Raw genomic sequence first — 15,641 nt, 5'->3', positions numbered from 1 at the left:
GTTTCTCTGAATCCTGTGAGCCGCGCTCACAAGTTAACTGAGCCCAGGGAGCGGGTCGTGAGAACCTGCAGTTCACAGCCAGTAGGTCAGAAGCACAGGTAATAACGTGGATTTGCAGCTGGCATCGGAAGTGGGGGTGGCAGGCGCACAGTCTTGCGGGGTTGAGTGAGATCCGACACCACCTCCAGGCAGGCAGTGTCGGAAGGGAATTGATTGCTTGGTGGTGCTGAAAACACACATCGGAGGCCATATAGAGACTGGGATTTCTCACAGTTTCCCACCAAAACAAAGTTCATTTTCAATGGCAAAATACAGCCTATGCAACTGTACGCCAGTTGACTGTTAGATTTTATTTTGTGAAATATCATTAATCAGTGACCTCCCCAAACCTGAAACCAGGCAGTGGGTGTGCAGAGTAGAGCAGGTGCCCACAAAACCCACAGTGGCTGCCTTGGGGGTCAGCGCTCGCTAGTGTGAGAGGCACTCAGCGGAACCACTTCCGGTGTTCCAGACCCAAAGTTCGGCCTTCTTAGGTGTGTACAAACAACGCACCCAAATGTCTTTGTTCAGGCCGCCTCTCTGGACCGGCCTGCCACCTGGTCCGTGCATCTGTGAGATGCGCCTGGTCCCTACTGTGCAGGATGCCCCTTTGGGACTCTCTGCCTGCTCTGGTCACGACCGCCTTTGCCCAACGGAGTCCTTCCTGACGGCCCCAGCGTGTCATCATCTCCATGTGACAGGTTATGCAGCTGAAGACACACAACAACAAACTTGCACTTTTCCGCTCCCAAGCTTACAAATTCCAGTTCAGCGCTTAGGCTACTCAGTAAAAAAGCACAGGGAGTTCCCATTTACAAATCTGATTAGTATCCACAGGCGTGGGTTTGATTCCTGGCCTTGCTCAGTGGGTTAAGGATCTGGGGTTGTCATGAGCTGTGGGGTAGGTTGCAGAGGCAGCTCGGATGTGGTGTTGCTCTGGCGATGGGGTAGGCTGGCAGCTGCAGCTCCCATTTGACCCCTAGCCTGAGAGCTTCCATATGCCACAGGTGCAGCCCTAAAAAGCAAAAACAAAAACAAAAAGTTCAGAGTCTCTGTCTTCTATTCATTCATATGATAAATACTTTTTGAACATTTACTATGGGTCAGGCTCAGCTCCAGGGGTTACAGATACATCAGTGATGACACAGACAAAAATCTCTGCCCTCATGGTTGGGGGCGGGAGAAAGAGACGACAGAATAAATGCAATCAACAGGTAAATGCAATATATTATAAGGCAGCAAGTGCTACATTTAAAAAACACTGCAGGGGGAGGGGCTATGGTTTTGAACAAGGTGAAAGAGTTAGAAAAAATGACACCTTTCCTCTCGTTCAGTAAAACACAGCTCTTTGGTCCAACTGGGTTGCAAACTCTGGGAAGGCAGGAACCTAGCGCGATTCATCTTTCCTCCCTAGTTCCTGGGCCACGGCAGGTCTTTAAAAATACCTGCTGTGGGAGCTGCCTGGTGGTCTAGGGTTAGGATTTGGTGCTTTCACGGCTGTGGCCTGGGTTCAGTCTGGGAACTGAGAGATCCCACAGCAAGCCATTGCACGTTGTGGCAAAAAAAATAAAATAAAATAAAAACAAAAACAAAACACTACCAACACAAACACAAAACCTGCTGGAAAAAAATGCGTACATTCTGTATTTTTCCAAAGCAGTGTTACTTGTAATAAATGGCCTAGATTTATCAGACAGCAGGCCGGGAAATGGCTGTTGTATTCGGCACCGACAAAACCGCAGGACTCGCAATCAGATCCTTGGAATTCCACCTCAGAGTCCCCGGAACTCCTCAACTTTTAGAATCCCGTGGGGACAAGCTCCCAAGGACGGTCCACGTCGCCCTTCCATACAGTTGTTACTGCAGAATCAAAGTGGCCTTTGAGCCACCTTAAGCGGGAGACGTGCCACCGTGCACTTTAGACCAGGAGGAGAAACGACACCAGAGCTGTGCGGGACCAGGTGGTCTGGGATGTGCGTCCTTTGGCCCCAGAGGAGACAGACAGGAGACCGACCGTCAGTTGTAAGCGCCTTTCCTGAGGTTCTCAGCTCAGCTCACCCTCCCACTAGAGACCCAGGAGGGCCTGCTCCCTTGCTTCGCGCAGGAATTCTCTTTCTTGGACTTCTCTTGTGGGGCAGAGGGTTAAGGATCCGGTGTTGTCACTGCAGAGCCTTGGGTTGCTGCTGAGGTGTGGGTTCGATCCCTGGCCAGGGAATCAGGCATGTCCACCCCCCGCCCCCAAAAAAACCTTAAAAAAAAGAGAATTCTTTTCTTCTTTAAGCTATTTACTGTGGTGGCTGAGTCTGCAAGTGTCAGCTGATGAGTGTACAAGACAATGGCAGTGCCCCTGCCCGTCTTCGTCCCGGCTGTGGCAGCCAGGCACCAACCTTCAGTCGTGCAGTCATTCACTAGGTACTAATGAAAGCTTGCTGCGTGCCTGGCGAGGGTATGAGTGCTGGGGACACACTGGCAGACAAGGACAAAGCCTTTGCCCTCAGGAAGCCTCCATTCAACTGGAGTTACATAAACAGATACATACACACTATAAGGTCGGTTACCAGGAAGTACTGTGGCAGAATGAAGCCAGGTCAGGGCAGGAAGCCGAGTCTGTCTGCTGCGGCGCACGTTATTTTGGAGCAGGTGGTTCGGCTGGTTAGATCCTAAGGATCCCCACTTCTGGTTCCCGCCCGTGTATAACCCCTGCCCTCAGTGAAGGCTGGACTGACTCAACAGGGCGGAAGAGAGGGGACGTGGCTGCTGAGGTTAGGGCAGAAACAGAGACCTCGGCTTCTGGCTTGCATCCTCCTCCTCTCCAGACGGCTTGCTCCGGGGGTTGCCCGATGCCTCCCAAGTGGGCGAGCCTGGAGGCAAGTCACTCGGGTTCAGGCCTTGAGACAGCTGCAGCCCAGATGCCAGCTTGCTTGCAGCCTTGAGAGGTCCGGAGCCAGATTCCTCCAGCTAAGCTCCAACTAGGTTCCTGACCCACAGAAGCTGAGATGTTCGCTTTCAGCGGCTCAGTTTTAGGACAGTTTGTTAGGCAGCCACGGGGAAGCAACGCACGGCCAAGGGTGGTCTGCGTAAACGCCTGCGAAGAGGGAGCCGTGGGAAGATCCGGGGAGAGGGTTGGGGGCGTGCAGAGGAAATGCCAGGACTGAAACAGGAGCAGGCTGGGCAGGTCTAGAAGCGGGAAGGCCAGCGTGGCAGATGGTCCCAGCTGGGGACGTGGAAAGAAGAGACGGGCAGGACTCCCTGGGATACTCGTCCCCGAGACCCAGTACCAGAAGGCCGTGCTCTAGCCCCTCGGCCTGCCTGAAACAGCAGCCAGCGTGGCAGCGGGAAGAGGGCACAGACGTCTGAGTGCTTCACTGCACGGGGAACTGTGCTAGTGCTTTACTGCATTTGTTGGTCTTTGTTGGTTTTTTTTTTTTTTTTTTTTTTTTGTCTTTTTGGTCCTTTTATGGTCGCACCCGTGGTATATGGAAGTTCCCAGGCTAGGGGTGTATTCGCAGCTGCCGGCCTACACCACAGCTACAGCTGTTTACTTAACCCACTGAACAAGGCCAGGGGTCAAACCCACATCCTGATGGATACTGGTTGGGCTCTTAACCCTCTGAACCACAATGGGAACTCAGTCTGCATTTATTCCTCACAGTAACCTGACCAAGTAGGTACTGGATCAGCCAGTTTTACGGATAAAGACAGTGAGGCGCAGAGAGGCTACGCGGCTCTCCCGTCTGCCCGTCGGGGAGCAGTAAAGCCGAGGTCCACACCGGGCCCTCTGCCTTCAGAGGCCTCTCTCGTCACCTCTGCGCGGCGCTGTCTTCAAAGACGCCCCACGAAAGCCTCTTTCAACCCTTTCACCCGGAAAACCCCCTCCAAACCCCCAACAGTCGTTGAGCCAGTGGCCCAGTCCCGCCCGACGGGATGCCCGGGCAGCGTGACTTCCTCGAGGCCGCCTTTGGACAGAGGCGGTCCAGGCGCCGGCTGCGGTTGCTCTGAGGTCTGGCCCCAGTCTGCAGGGTGCACTCAGAAAAGCACACAGGGGGCTTTTCTTCGCAACATTTATTAGGAGCCTTGTGTAACGAACATGGCATTTACTGAGAACCAGTAAGCAAAATACCAATATATTCTATTTCATGCCATGGTATGCTTAGCGGACGGAGCTTGAGCCCTGACGTGCACTCAGTACTCAGATACTGGCACCAACCAGGCATCCATCTGCTACAGAAGTTGCTTTGTCTTCTGCTTAACCTTTGTCTTAAAGCTTGAGGAAGATTATGAATGTTCCACCGGAATCTTCATTTCTTTGCCGAAAGAAGACAAACACGAGCTGTTCATCTTCGATTTTTATCACATCCAGTGATCAGGAATGCTCTTTTAAACTCTCTTTTTTAAGAGCAATGGCTTTAGCAGACTGATAACCTTTGACGGCATCCAAATTTTTATACTCTGGTGTTGCCTTGGGCCAGAGGACACAGAAAAATAACACAGCACTAAGGTTTTTGCTTTCAAGTTTTCACCTAGAAGAAATATGAATGAAACAGTGTGCTTGGCACAGTGAATGATGTTATAATAATACCATCAATAGCTAACTCTGGGAGTTCCCGTCGTGGTGCAGCGGAAACGAATCTGACTAGGAACCATGAGCTTGCGCGTTCGAACTCTGGCCTCGCTCCATGGGTTAAGGATCTGGCGTTGCCATGAGCTGTGGTGTAGGCCGGTGGATATAGCTCCGATTCAACCCGTATCCTGAGAACCTCCATGTGCCACAGGCACAGTCCTAAAAAGACAAACAAAAAAAAAGCTAACTCTGACTGAGAGCGCGCTGGATGGGCCCGATGCTGTCCTCAGGCCTTTGACTCTATCACCTAAATTCATAGTTACAACACTCCTCTATGCTAAGTGTTACTGTTACCCCAAATCTTACAGATGAAGAAACTCAGGCACAAAGAGGTCACACAGCTTGTCCAAGGTCGCATAGCTAGAAAGTCCCGCGCCAAGACCCAGACACAGGCAGTGTGATTCCAGCAGTGCAGCCCCACACTGTCCGGCCTCGCAGTGCCTTAGCCTGCAAACACGTGCAGGGTCGCAGGCACCTCCACTTCTGCTTCTGAGAAAGACACGCGTCTCTCAAAAATGCCAAAAACACAATGAAGAGCCACTGTCCTCATGCGCATCCATCTAGTAGCCAGTCCCCAACCCTCCAATATCCTACAATAACTCAAAATTCTTTACTATATAAGTCGGTAAATACATACACAGATTAAAGACAAGTGATAGAAATTTAGGCACTCATAAGAAATTTACACTCATAAGGCTGACAGCTTATTCTTTTAAAAAGCCGTAATTTTGCTTTATTGGTGCTGCATAATCCAAGGTCACCTTCTGGAAATTCTGAGCATATTCTCATTTTTCCTTGGTCTCTCTCCCTTCTGCTCACAGGTCACCTCGCTGCTCACACTCCCCGCACCTTCTCAAACCCCGTGATTCCTGGTCACATCATCCCTTAATTACAGTATATATTTATGCTCGTGTACTTTCTATTCTGCCCTTGGAAAATATACTGCAGGCGGGGCAGTTTGTTCCCTGCTGTCCCGACGGCATCTGAACGTGGCTGCACCTAGCACGCCCCGGGGTTCTGCTCGCGGCCCGCCCGCGTTCCCCTCCCCACCTCCATCCACAGCCCTGGAGTCACATCTTGTGACAGGTAGGGAAGGAGGCCAGGTGGGCCCCCATGGGCAAGGACAGGGCGGGCAGATGGTGAATCCTGCCGTGCTGGTTTTGGTCCTGAAGGAGGGGTAGGAAAACAAAGGGGTGAAAGACATGGATGGGGGTCATGCTCAGCCTCTCTCACCTGCACCCCTATAGACACTGTCCCCACGTCATTTTAATTCTCTTCCAGCAGCTTTTTGGTATCCATCTTTTAACCCCCATGCCCACAGCTGTGCCCTCCTTACAATGCACCTGGACTATCCCATGCCCCCTAACCCGCTGCTGTCTTCCGATACTTCCTTCCCTTCCTCATCCTGCACAGGCAGGGGATGAGAAAACCAAACCTTTATGGCATCCCCTAGCTCGAGAATCTTTAATGGCTTCTTTACACCGGGAAAGAGGAAACCCGTTCATCCTGGAACATTCTATTTCTTTTCCAAGTTTGCCTACTTCAGTGCTCCATGAGTTATGGACGGCAGACGGCTCCTTTGGTTTGCTTTGTCCAGCACCCAGGACAGCAGCTGGCAGAGTGGGTGCCCATGAAAACAATCTTTGCTTCGAGAGCATCCCTCACCAATTCCATGCTGGGTTTGGTAGGTAACACCCTACTCTGCACGTTAGGGCACTGGGTTCTAGAAGCAACCTGCTACCTCCTCGTGCGCTCAGCTGTGGTCTGCCGGCTCCAAATCAGATGGCTTTCAGGACAGGCTCACATTCCTCATCTACACATTTCTTATCTACTCGTCTACACAGAGCTCAAGGACTGTACCATTACGAGGTACACATTTGCTGTCTAGAGACTCAATCAATAATCTAGGTTTGGAAGGAATTTCATTATTAAAAAAAAAAACAAAAACGCACCATACAGTAACTGTGGTTTATAAATTTTCATCTTTTGTCTTTTTTTTTTTTTTGTCTTTTGTTGTTGTTGTTGTTGTTGTTGCTATTTCTTGGGCCGCTCCCGCGGCATATGGAGGTTCCCAGGCTAGGGGTCCAATCGGAGCTGTAGCCACCGGCCTACGCCAGAGCCACAGCAACGCAGGATCCGAGCCGCGTCTGCAACCTACACCACAGCTCACGGCAACGCCGGATCATTAACCCACTGAGCAAGGGCAGGGACCGAACCCGCAACCTCATGGTTCCTAGTCGGATTCGTTAACCACTGCGCCACGACGGGAACTCCACTTTTTTTTTTTTTTAATAAATTTTCAAATGGCAAAAGAAAAACCAACACTAAGAATGTGAGCACAAAAATACTTGAGAGCAGACTGGTGGATCTGGGCAAATGTGCCAGACACCCAGTGTGAAGGGTCGTACAAAGATGGCCTCTGACTCAATTACGCCAACCAAAAAATGCCTTTTGTCTAGTATCTCGTCTGTCTCCCTCTGAATAACATGTCTGAGGGAAACCAAAAGAAGGTCGGGGAAGCGGGGGTGGTGCCTAGAACCTGGTATGTGTTCACATTTCTGGAAATGCCACACACTCTTTGGGTCAGAACGACAGTGTTGGACCAACCTTCTAGGTAGACACCTTTCATCTCGACCAGAGATTTTGTGAGCATCTATGCATTGTAACGACTAATTAGATCGCTTAGATGTTACGGCTGTATGCAATTTATAAATAATTAGTTTGTAAAGTGCTTTGAAAATGGAAATGGTAGGCAAGTACTCAAATTATTACATATTAAAAGCCTTTGGTACGTAATCATTTTACTTAATAATTGGCTCTTTAAAAGGCACAGTCCTTTACAGCTGAACAGTTTCTGAGCTGGAACCATTAATATGATTTTCGTTAGAGTGAAACCCTGTTAGAGGCCAAATCAGATAAACGGATCAAGTTTTCTCGGTTTATATAAATATGATGCACAGCGAGCTCCCTCACTTTTTCACAGACTAACTCTGCCTTCCCGCGGGTGCCTAGACTTGTTGCCAAGATCCCGCCCACGTGCGTGTGACTCTTGGTGATCTGGCCTGGCCTGGCCTGTGTTTTCCTTTAGCTTCTGCATGAATGGGAGTTTACGGCTACCCTAGGCAGATTCAAGGCCACATGCCACATGGTGACAATCACTGCTTTGGGAGCAGTGAAGCCATGAGATGTGGCGGGTGGTCCCCCCCGGGGGGGGGGGGCACTGTGTCCATTACTTCAGTCCAGCATCACCACGCCACACCCCTCTGTCCGCTGATGAAACCCGGCTTTCACCTCCTCAGAGGCCGTAGGTCTTAGGTGTTACACATCCTTTCACGAACGCTGTTGGCCGTCCCCATGGGACGCCTCATGGGCGGGACTGTGGAAGGCGCCCACGCGTTTGCAGTCATCTCCCACTCGGCCCTGTAGGTCCCCGCACATGGACACTGGCTTTCCGGAGCCTCTTCCCTTTACCTTAGAATGCTCCCCAGCCTTGCCGGTGATTGGGCTCTTTCCCCACCCATCCCTGCTCCCACATACATTTAGCCTCCAAGGGCCTCCAGTTTCTTTTTTTTTTTTTTTTTTCTTTTCGTTTTTGCTTTTTTAGGGACGCACCTGCGGCACATAGAGGTTCCCAGGCTAGGGGTCTAATCAGAACTGCAGCCGCCGGCCTATACCACAGCCACAGATCTAAGCCGCATCAGTGACCTACACCCCAGCTCATGGTAACACTGGATCCTTAACCCGAGAAACGAAGCCAGGGGTCAAAGTCAAACCTGCATCCTCCTGGTTACGAGTCAGATCTGTTCCTGCTGAGCCCCAACAGGTAACTCCCACAGTATATTTTCTTTATTGGAAAACCCAAACTGAGCCAATGTTCTGTACAAGTGTTAACGTTACAGCCTTTTTAGGCACGGAAGCTTCCAGCTGCCCCACGACCTCCCCCTGTTATTTCCAACCTGCATTTTTCTCTCCTCGGTATCATTCTCCCTCTTTGAAAGCCTTGGCTTCCACACTCCCCCACCTGCTCCTCTTATACCCAAAGTTTAAACACTGAGCTGGCCCAGGCCTTGGTCTTGGGCCCTCTCCTGTGTCATACTCCAGTTCTTAAGGATGGACATCATCTCTGGGGCAAGAACTCACAGAGTTAAATCTCTTTTCTTTCTGGTTTTTTTTTTGTTGCGGGGGGTCTTCTTTATGGCCCCACCTGCGGCATATGGAGGTTCCCAGGCTAGGAGTCCAATCAGAGCTACAGCTGCCGGCCTACACCACAGCCACAGCAATGAGGGATCCGAGCCGTGTCTGCGACCTACACCACAGTTCACAGCAACCCCAGATTCTTAACCCACTGAGCGAGGCCAGGGATCAAACCCGCATCCCCATGGATACCAGTCAAATTCGTTTCTGCTGAGCCACGACAGCAGAAATTTCTTTTCTCCTACTACCTCATTCCAAATGAACTTTTGATTCCAGGCACCTTCTCCACCTCCCAACCAGTTTCCCCCTCGAAGCTTTCTGTTCCAGTAATTTGGCTCCAAACAAGGTAGGAGGCATCTCTCCTCACCTTCTACATCCAGTTCCTGAGGTCTGCCATCCAGTACCAGTCTGCCCCTCAGACAGTAGCTTAGGGCCCTTTCCACGCCACTTCAACTCTTGGTTTTTCTGCTTCTCTCCTGACCCCTCTACAGTCCACTCCACCACACTGGCACCAGTTACTCACAAGACGTCTCACCCCCAAACTCCTTACCACCCCAAAGACCTTCCCTCCGAGGCTACTGCAGGCCTTTCTCCTCCTTGCCTGCCATGCTACAGATACGGAAATCTTGCAATACCATTAATTCCTCGAACTGCTAGTGCTCTGCTCCAGGACCTTTGCACATGCTCTTCCCTAGACCACCTTTCCTTTTTTGCAGAGCCAGCGCCTTCTCTCCTGTAATCTCTGGAAGGGCCTCTCTGATGTCCAGAGTTAAGGTAGGCCCCCTCTCAGGGTACTGGGGAGTGGAGTACGCAGGTTCAAAGGCTGACAGATACTTAGGGTGATTTAAGAGTCAAGGTGGGGAGGGCAGGTGGGAGACACAAGGTTCAGGAGGTAAACAGGGCAGCTCTTCAGGTGCCTCGCTAGTATTTTAGGCTTTCCAAAAAACCCTTTTCCTCTCTTAGAATCTTCCTCCTCAAATACTGCTTCACTGATGGAAGCCTCAGCTAGACGGAGGTACCAGCCTAAGGGCTGAAAATACTACCTGGTCACCCCAGTTTTCTCCTTCTCTAATACAGTAGTGTCCTGAAATTAAAGCAGTAAGCCAGCATCTATCCTAGAAATGCTGCCACAGAGATGGCACCTGATGCCACCGAAGGTCCTCCCGTGAAACCAGAATTCTCACAGTTCTTTCAAATTATTCCCCACCCTTGCCCCATCTACCGGTCGCAGCGAAGGACGCGATTCTCTCATGAATTTCTAAACAACATCGAGGAAGAGGCCAAGTCTTCCTTCACTCCCAGCTTCCTTTTCTAAACCATCCACGGTGTCTCTGGCGTCAGGCTCTGCTGCGGCTCTCGCTCCCCGGATCTCAGCTGTGCATGCACATTCCTTTTAATTCCCTGCATCCAAGTCCTCGTCTAGGCCCCTGATTTTCTCATGGTTTCCTCACTTTCAGTGTTGGTTCAATTAGGAAAACAAAACACCAACCCTAAAATAGTCAACCTCCAGGACAAAGGAACGGAAACCACTCAAATCGGTTTGAATGAAAGAGGGAATTTATTAGAAGAATACAGAGGGTTCTTGCAGGGACTCCAACAGCGGAAATGGTTAAGAGCTAGAGGCAGGCTCTTCTGCAGGACAGACCAGGTTGTCATCGCAAACTTTTACTTCTGGGCTTTGTCACAGCACCAATACGGTCTCCTAGAGGTCAGTCCTCCCTGGACAGGGCATAAGGGACTAGAAGGTGGACTCCTTTCTGCCGGCTTTATGATCCTTATATGCCTTTATGCTGGCCTCAAACTTGTCAAGCACGTGCTGGCAGACATTCATGAGCTCAGTCAGGCCTCTCTGAAAGGGCTCAACAGCTGGAAGGGCACCTCGAGTCTGTATGCGCAAATTAATTTTGCTCTCTGAAGGATGGGTTGTGGTGTAACCGCAAAACTCCACTTCCGGGTTCTTCATGATCATGTAGCGAAGAGAATTTCCTAGGGTATGGTCCTCCTCGTGCAAAACAAATGTCACACAGTGTCTATCTGTCCCAGCTGCCTGGACCATTTCCAGGGCTGTCTTCCTCTCGCCTTCAGCCATTGGGGTCTTCAATCCAGATATTTTTCTACACACATTTTTTGCAAAAATGAGATCATACTGAATATGCTTTCGTATCTAGCTTTTTTCATCTACGGTATCACAATGGTAACATGCTATTACTCCAATGCACTGCAGTTACAGAGAACTGTTAGCATGAACCTTTTATTTTCCTGCCTCCACATATTCTACCAATATTTAATTTATCGCCTCCAATTTCTCCCTACGCCATTTGGCCCTCCACATGGCCACGAGGGGAGTGTCGTTAAAAAAGCTTGCTAAATCTTATTTGGTAGAGTCACAAGAAAGGGCTATTATTAGAAACGGGTGGGCCCTGCCAGAGGATGGAAGGGGAGTTGAAAGGCGTGGGAAAACGCGACTATAAAAATAGAAACTAAAGCTCCTCAACGTGCAGGAGGTAAGGAAACTAGAAAGGAAAGTCTGAGAAGAGTCATCAAGCAGGAGGGAGAAAAAGCACTCAGCGCAGAGTAGCTTAAAGAGCGCTCTACACGGAGGAGGGACTTGGGCCCGACCAACACACCAATCCCATCGCTCCGGTAACAGGGGACGGTGCGTGGTTCGGAACGTTAGCTATGCTTCCTCTTGCTTTTCCAACGCGGGGGGTGGGCAGTTAACTCTGGTCTCGCAACTTGTCTTCCTTCCTCGATATCTAGAGCACTGAGCGCCTCCATTCAAACCATCCAGGTCTCCCGCCCCCTCTTCCCTCTCCCCACCCTGGCGCCCACCGCTCCCTCCTCCTCGCCTGTCCTCCCAGCCAGGCCCTCGCTGCTAGGCCGGGCCGCGGAGGCTGAGGCCCCGGCCGGCCGCCGGCTCCCAGGGCAGGGCGCGGCCCGCCTCTCCTGCCCCCACTCCCCGGCCGTTACCTCTCCAGCTCCTGGTCCTCTTCCATCGCGGGGGCGGCTTCCGGGATCCTCAGGTGGTGCCGGCCCGCCGAAGGCTCTGCCCCATACCGCGAAGCGTGCGGGCGCAGCAGGAAGAAAGGAAGGAAGGACCGACGGAAGGAGCGCGGACGGAAGGAGGGGGGAGGAGCCGCAGCGGCGCGGCAGGGCCCGGCCACTGGGCGGGGCGTGGAGGCTCCGCCCGGGCCCCGCCCACCCGCCCCGCCCCCGGCGCGAGGAGGGCGTGGCGAGGCCTGAGCCGCTCACCTGCGCTCCCAGAGCAAGTCCTCCCGGGAGGGCTAGCGGGGAGATGGGTGGGGTCCGGCTGCCGCCCCGCCCCAAGGCCGGCACCGGCCGGTGGGCGCCGGAGCTCAGCCCCCGGTGCCTTCCTCCAGGTGCGGGCGAAGGGGGCGGGGCCTTACCTGTGGCCCCCAAACTCCCCTTCTTAGAGCGAGGATCAGGCCTCCTTCTGACTTGCTGCTAGACCTGTGGGGGACACAGTTAGTCCCAGGCGGGTCCCCTGCCCCCCAAGGGACTCTCATGGGACGACGTACTTAAATTATAGTTAATCAGCACACTTTGATGAATTTCACAACTGAAGAGGATGGGTTTAAGACTGTATTTGTCTCATCCGGAATCTTGCAGCTGCACCCCTCAACGGGGTCAAAGGACACGCATTTTCTATTTTGGGGGGGAGGAGCGAGAGTTTGGAAGGAAACCATCTCCACCCGATCCCCACTCCCCCAATCCTTTCTTAGGATCTCCCTGGAGTACGCCCTGCCTCGTTTGGGACGTCCTTTTCCCCTTTACCCTTTTGGCCTCATAAACCTCCTCACCTGCGGAACCTCCCTCTCACCTTTGTTCCCAGGTGCCCCCGCCCCCTTTCACCGTCCGACTAGCTCTCCGCCCTCCTTCTCCCTTCGCGCCTCTCCGCTCTCCGCCCCCCTAGTGTTCCCGTTCGCTAATAATCCTTCTGCCTTCCACGCTCTCCTGCTCCCCTCGCCTCCTCACCCCGGCCAGCCCCGCTCCCTACCCCTCGACCCCCGCTGTCATCCAGCCCAACACGCCTACAGCTCTGCTTTCCTGCGCCACCTGTTCTCCTTACCCCACCCCCGATCCCCCTCGATGTTCGCCGCCGCCCCCAGCTGTTCCCCTCTCCTCGCAGCGTTCGGCGGTGAGCGCTGAGGCACTTCCCGAGCGCGTCTTCTGCTGGGGAATCAGGCGAGCGGCAGGGACAGCCGAGGAGTGGGGAGGGCGGGCGGCGAGGGGCGGAGCGGGCTCACTCTAACCCGGAGTGTCAGCCCCGGCCCGGCCCGCCCCCCGAGCTCCCGGATAGGCGGAGCCGCCCTCTGGCCCGCCCCCCTCCCGCCCTGTGCTGCCGCCGATTGGCCCCGGTGCGTGTCGGGCTGCGCGGCTCGGCCCTGGCGTCCGCCCGGGGGAAGGCAGCAGGGGCGGTTGAGAAGTGAAGTCTTGGCTGGAGTTTGCTTCTTGCCAGGAAATCCGCAGCGGCGGCGGCGATTCCCGGCGGAGCGGAGGCCGGCCGGCCGCGCGCTCCCTCAGCGGGCCGCGGAGAGCGGAGCCGGCGCTGGGCTGCGGCGCCGGGAGCCGGAAGCGCCGGGAAGCCGCGCGTCCCCAGTGAGTAACTTTGCCCTGCCCGCCTCGCTCCGCGCCCGCTCGCCGGGTCCGGCCGCGCCTCAGGTGCGGGCGGCGAGGGGTGTGGGGCGGCGAGGCGGCCGGAGCGGCGCCGCAGCGTCCTCCCGGCTCTCCGCGCCCGGCCGGGCTGCGGGGCCGCGGACCCGGTGTGGGGCCGGCCGCGCAGGTCCGGGGAAGAGGGCGCCGGGCTGCCGGGCGCCCGCCGCCGGGCAGGCGCCGGGGCAGGCGGGCAGCCCCCTGCCGTGACCATTTGGCTGTTCCGGCCGCCGTGTTGCGGATCTCTGCGCGGCGTGCTCCGGTTTTAGGGGGAGAGAGAGGGGAGGAGTTTTTTGTTCCCTGTGTGTACGTTGTCGTGGGCGAGAGTGCCCCTAGCTGCCCAGCGCCGGTCTGGTTCCCCTGGACGGGAGCGGGGAGGGGTCGTCCGCCCCGTCCCGCCTGTTGCCTGTGAGTTGTCACCTCTCCCTTTAGGGTGGAGAGGGTGGGGGAGAAACTTGGCATCTTTCAAAATAGGGTTCTCGATTTGGAAGCAGTTGAACACACAGCTCCGTTCAGGAAAGACGTCCCTCGCTTTTCAGAGCTTCATGCCGTGTTTTAGACGGAGGGCTTGGGACTCAGATGTGCTGTTTCTTCTGATGTGTCTTGTGCATTTAAGGCTATGAATCAGGACGGCTCTGTCTGCCGGGAGCTCCAGGACACTCACGCAGGGGCTTAGCTGCGTAGACGTTTCTTTTGAAATCGCAGAAACGAAGTTGAGTGAACGTGTGAATCTTCAGGAGGAGGAAACCGTTGTGAGTTTATGGGAACTGTCTTCACGTTAAGAATTTCACATTCTCGCAGCAGTGATACTTACTTGTAAATTGGCCTTCGTCCCAGGACAGATTTTGATTTTTTTTTTTTTTTTTCCTTCTTGCTTGACCTGTGACGCAGTACTGATGAAGTCGATCTCAGCAGATCAATTTTATGTACTTGGACAGACTGGATTCCCGTCGCTGCACCCCTGTAGAAAATGGGCTTTGATCTAGTATCCTTTTTGGCCTGTCAGAGCTTTCTTGAGCCATGAACAACAAAAAGTGTTGCCTTTTTTTAGCTTGTCCAAGTCCTACTGGTGAGTTTTCCCCTGGGGCAAAGTGTAGGCCAAATCGGAAGCAAAGTAGAATGACATTACTTTTAATTTGGCCCACATGTGTGTTCACGTTCCCAGTTCTGCATCTTGTTGCTCTCTCCTTTTCGCATCAGGTTATCAATTTTTCATTATTCATTCAGCAGCTGATGGAGTGCCTTCTGCATGCCAGGTATTGATGGCAGGGCTCAGCTCTTGCCCTGAAGTGGCTCCTAGTCTTGTGTGGACGCTGATCCATATACCTTCATTCTACCAGCTGCCACAAAGCAACTGACACACCTGCTGTGGGAACTTAAAAGAGGGAGCGTTTCTGCCTCGAGTTTGTTAGGAAAGGCCTCACACAGCACTTACTCTGAGAGGTGTGTGATTTTTCGAGGCGCATTCTAGGCAAAAGGACTAGCCTGTAGGGCGTCACGGTGTGAGAGCTGCGTGTGGTCACTCTGGCTTGAAGGATGTGGTGTCTGGGGTTAGGGCTTAGGTCAGATGCTTGTGTATGGTTCATTTCAGAGCGCTTTAGGGCTTTGTCTTGCCTAGGGTAGGCACTCAAATATTTATTGAACTGATTTGAACAGAAACATGAAGGATTTTGTATGCCAAATTAAGAAATTTGGATTTTATCCAGTCAGTTGATACAGAGCTGCTAATTTTAAGCAGGAGGATGTCATGGTAACATTTGCTTTCCAGAAGGATCTCTTCGGCAGTCTGAAGGATGGTTGGGGGTCCAGATGGGAGGTGGGGAGACAGAGTAGGAGCTATTATAGTGTAGGTAACCCACAGTGTTTGTGTTTGCATCTGGCTCTGTCACTCATTACGTAACTTCTTTCTTCCCTTAGGTTCCCCGTTTCGTAGGGTTTGGGGGGTAAAAGTTGAAGACAGGTGTGTTAGATGGCGCTTGGCGCATAGGAAGGCCTTGGTAGACCTCGTTGTTATTCCGTGTCAAGGCGGTGGCCATAGAGATGATGTATCGTTTAGGAGGTGTAATTGGTTGCTCCAGCTAAGTGACTAAGATGTGATTAGGGAGAGGGTGAT

The 15,641-nt window shown here is 53.0% G+C and overlaps 2 protein-coding genes across 2 annotated transcripts in view; both read right to left on the bottom strand.

Annotated features, from left to right (window-relative positions):
• LOC106505238 overlaps positions 1–11,951 on the bottom strand; it is a 45,408-nt gene extending 33,457 nt beyond the window's left edge. The window contains exon 1 of the mRNA XM_013980406.2: positions 11,825–11,951. Coding sequence (XP_013835860.1) covers positions 11,825–11,850 — 26 coding nt within the window. The 5' untranslated portion in view covers positions 11,851–11,951. The remainder of the gene's footprint in view (positions 1–11,824) is intronic.
• POLR1D (RNA polymerase I subunit D) lies at positions 10,390–12,037 on the bottom strand. Its single transcript, XM_003357811.4, has 2 exons — positions 11,825–12,037; positions 10,390–10,968 (listed from the first exon to the last, which is right to left on the bottom strand). The coding sequence occupies exons 1-2, from the start codon at positions 11,848–11,850 to the stop codon at positions 10,593–10,595; spliced, it is 402 nt and encodes a 133-aa protein (XP_003357859.1). The 5' UTR covers positions 11,851–12,037; the 3' UTR covers positions 10,390–10,592.

Source organism: Sus scrofa, chromosome 11 (assembly GCF_000003025.6).
Source record: "Sus scrofa isolate TJ Tabasco breed Duroc chromosome 11, Sscrofa11.1, whole genome shotgun sequence".
Classification (NCBI taxonomy): Eukaryota; Metazoa; Chordata; class Mammalia; order Artiodactyla; family Suidae; genus Sus; species Sus scrofa.
This window is presented reverse-complemented; position numbering and strand designations above follow the sequence as displayed.

Coding starts and splice junctions, on each gene's coding strand:
- POLR1D (XM_003357811.4), bottom strand. CDS start 11,850: ATGGAAGAGGACCAGGAGCTGGAGAG. Junction 10,969..11,824: donor GAGGACCAGGAGCTGGAGAG/GTAACGGCCGGG, acceptor AAATGTGTGTAG/AAAAATATCTGGATTGAAGA.